The sequence below is a fragment of the Camelina sativa genome, chromosome 15 (genome assembly GCF_000633955.1).
Source record: "Camelina sativa cultivar DH55 chromosome 15, Cs, whole genome shotgun sequence".
Classification (NCBI taxonomy): domain Eukaryota; kingdom Viridiplantae; phylum Streptophyta; class Magnoliopsida; order Brassicales; family Brassicaceae; genus Camelina; species Camelina sativa.
In genome coordinates, this window is record NC_025699.1 from 10,160,717 (window position 1) to 10,163,917 (window position 3,201).

At 39.9% G+C, this 3,201-nt stretch overlaps 1 protein-coding gene across 8 annotated transcripts in view; it reads left to right on the plus strand.

Annotated features, from left to right (window-relative positions):
• LOC104746314 (ABSCISIC ACID-INSENSITIVE 5-like protein 7) overlaps positions 7–3,201 on the plus strand; it is a 9,581-nt gene continuing 6,386 nt past the window's right edge. The window contains exons 1-4 of one of the 8 annotated variants that reach the window (XM_019237276.1): positions 185–2,141; positions 2,261–2,332; positions 2,435–2,464; positions 2,656–3,072. In XM_019237276.1, the coding sequence (XP_019092821.1) occupies positions 993–2,141; positions 2,261–2,332; positions 2,435–2,464; positions 2,656–2,733 (1,329 nt within the window). In that variant the 5' untranslated portion in view covers positions 185–992 and the 3' untranslated portion in view covers positions 2,734–3,072. Of the gene's footprint in view, positions 163–183; positions 2,142–2,260; positions 2,333–2,434; positions 2,465–2,655; positions 3,073–3,201 lie in introns of those variants that run through there. The other 7 variants (XM_019237277.1, XM_019237272.1, XM_019237274.1 and 4 more) reach the window with 7 other exon arrangements.

Consider the following 3,201-nt stretch of genomic DNA (forward strand, 5'->3'; position numbering starts at 1 on the left):
AAAAAAAAAAAAAAGAGAAAGCTTTGGAGCCTTAAAATGGCAGCTCGTGTCGAGGCGGCAGCAACACACTTGTCGTCTCTCCCCGTAGCAGTTTCTCTGGAGTTTTCGCAGTCGCGAATCTTATTTTCAAGAAATTAAAAATTTTGTTTTTTTTTTTTGGAGGTAAGACATATTTATTTAACCTCTTTTCTCTTTTATTATCTGTTATGGATCTGTCTCTGTCTCTGTCGGATCATCATCATCCAAATTTGTGTTGTCTGCTTCAAAATCTGCTTAGTGTTTATGGATCATGTAGTCTAAGTAGTAAAGGAAGTAACTTTTGGTAGTGTATGTATAATTGGAGTTTGTTAAAAGAGAGAGTCTTTTTATCGATCTGATTTAGGTTTTTTTTTTTCAAAGGAAGGGTTTTGATTCGATCGGTTTGCTTTTTTTTTTCTTTCTCATATGGAATCTGGAATAGTAGATCCTTCTCATGCTTGTTGGGTTTTAGTGATTTATACTTTGGATTCATTTTTGAATTCCCTGATTTTGGGTTTTATTTTTTTGGCATTTCGTGTATACTTTTATGAGTTTTGACAATATGTGATAAGATCAGTGATCTATTCAAATTATCTGGATAGTTTTTGGCTGTGATGCTCATGTTTGGTTATTAGTAAATACTGTATCTGGTCTGAATTCATTTCTTTCGCAAACAAAAGTCTTCAGGTTGCGTTTTTTTTATAAGCGTCACCCAAAGATCTGACCTTTATTGATTTAGACTTTACTGTGCTTTTACATTTGTACACATACAGTATCACTTTGGTCTTCTTAAATGAATGTGAATATGACACACAGCTGACGCCTTTTTTAAAGTTTCTTGGATCTTTCATGGATTCTTCGCATTGTGTGATCCACTCTAATAGCAAACTTTACTTTTAGAAGCAGGGTTTTAGGGCGTGGTTGCTTTGTTTTCACTGAAGAAGAAGAAGAAGAAGAAGGTGAATACAAGGATTATGGGAACTCATATCAATTTCAACAACATAGGAGGTGGTGGTACTCCTGGAGGGGAAGGGAGTAACCAGATGAAGCCAACGGGTAATGTCATGCCCTTGGCGAGGCAGTCCTCCCTCTACTCCCTCACATTTGATGAGCTACAGAGCACACTAGGTGGACCGGGAAAAGATTTCGGGTCAATGAACATTGATGATCTCCTGAAGAGCGTTTGGGCTGCTGAGGAAGCTCAGGCCATAGCCATGACTTCTTCTTCAGCTGCTACAGCAGTAGCGCAACCTGGTGCCGGACCTGCTGGTATTCCCGGTGGGAATCTCCAGAGGCAAGGCTCTTTGACATTGCCTAGAACGCTCAGTCAGATGACTGTTGATGAGGTGTTGAAATCTTTGGGCACCAAGGACAGTAATGGTAATATGGGAAGTAGCAGCGGAGGCGGTGGTGACTCGAATGCGCCTCCTGGGAGGCAGCAGACTTTAGGGGAAATGACACTTGAAGAGTTTCTGTTCCGTGCTGGGGTTGTAAGAGAAGATAACTGTGTTCAACCGATGGGTCAGGCCAATGGAAACAATAACGATGGGTTTTATGCTAACAACACTGCTGCTGGCGGCTTAGGTTTTGGATTTGGTCAGCCAAATCAAAACAGCATATCCTTCAATGGTAATAATGATTCTATGATCTTGAATCAGCCACCTGGTTTAGGGCTCAAAGTTGGTGGACCAATTCAGCAGCAGCAACAACAGCAACACCAGGTCCAACAACAGCAGTTGCTGCAGCAGCAGCAACAACAGCAGCAGTTGCAGCAGCTGAATCATCCTCATCCACAGCAGCGGCTGCCTCAAACCATTTTCCCTAAACAAGCAAACGTAGCATTTTCTGCGCCTGTGAGTATAGTGAACAAGGGTTTTGCTGGGGCTGCAAATAATTCCGTCAGCAATAATAATGGATTAGCTAGTTATGGAGGAAACGGGGTTACTGTTGCAGTAACTTCTCCAGGGACAAGCAGCGCAGAAAATAATTCTTTATCACCCGTTCCATATGTGCTTAATCGAGGACGAAGAAGCAATACGGGTATGGACAAAGTTGTTGAAAGGAGGCAAAGGAGAATGATCAAGAACCGGGAATCAGCTGCTAGATCAAGAGCTCGAAAGCAGGTGAGTATTGATCCAACCAAACTATTTTTTTGGTTTGACTATTTTGATCCAAGCAATCTATTTTGGTAGTATGAAAGATGCTTTATCTTCTATGTTTTTTCGCTATCCACTAATTGCAGGCTTATACATTGGAACTGGAAGCCGAAATTGAAAAGCTCAAGAAAACGAATCAAGAATTGCAGCGAAAACAGGTTTCATTATGTTACCGACATTTACAACCTCTGTGTGTATTCTGTTTTTCTCTCTCAGACTTTCGGACTTGGGTCTGAAACTTAGATTTACCTTTATTGCAGGCTGAAATGATGGAAATGCAGAAGAATGAGGTAACTGTTCAAGAACTTTATTTTTTTTCATAAGTTCATTCTGAAACCCTTAACCATACTTGATTAGGACCAATATCACTAGCAAAAGACCAAACTTAAACTCCAGATAGTTTTCAACATTTTTGGCCCCTCGCTTTGTTTCGAATAACCTTTTTGATTGTGTTGTTCACTGGTACACCTTTTGAAATTAGCAGCTGAAGGAATCGACGAAGCGACCGTGGGGCGCCAAAGGGCAGTGCTTGAGAAGGACATTAACTGGTCCATGGTGAGGGAAGAATGAAGCAACAAGAATGGATCAAACCAGACTGCGTAGCTTGGGACTTATTTAATAGGAGATAGTGCTACCTGTACAGGAGATTAAGGGAAAATATGGAGTGATAAATCTAGGTTACAGAGTAGGAGAGAGTTTTCATTATGAATAAATGACATTTTGTGCCCTGACCTGTATTAGTCTAGGTTTAGATCATCCTCTGTTTTTTTCTTTTTTTTTTTTTATGTTTTCTGATCGTTGGGGTTTCTAAAAGACAGCTGTTCATATATGTTTGTTTGACTTTTGTTTAAGGTATTTGGTTCTCTTATATCAATAACTTGGGTTTAGCCATTACAAATTCACTCTTGTCTCTGGTTAGAAAACATATTTATCTTTCAAAATTGCAATTAGAAAACAGTTCGGATCACCCCAAACGACAATTTTTTCCAGAAAAGAATGTGACTTATGAGGAGAGATCATATGTCTC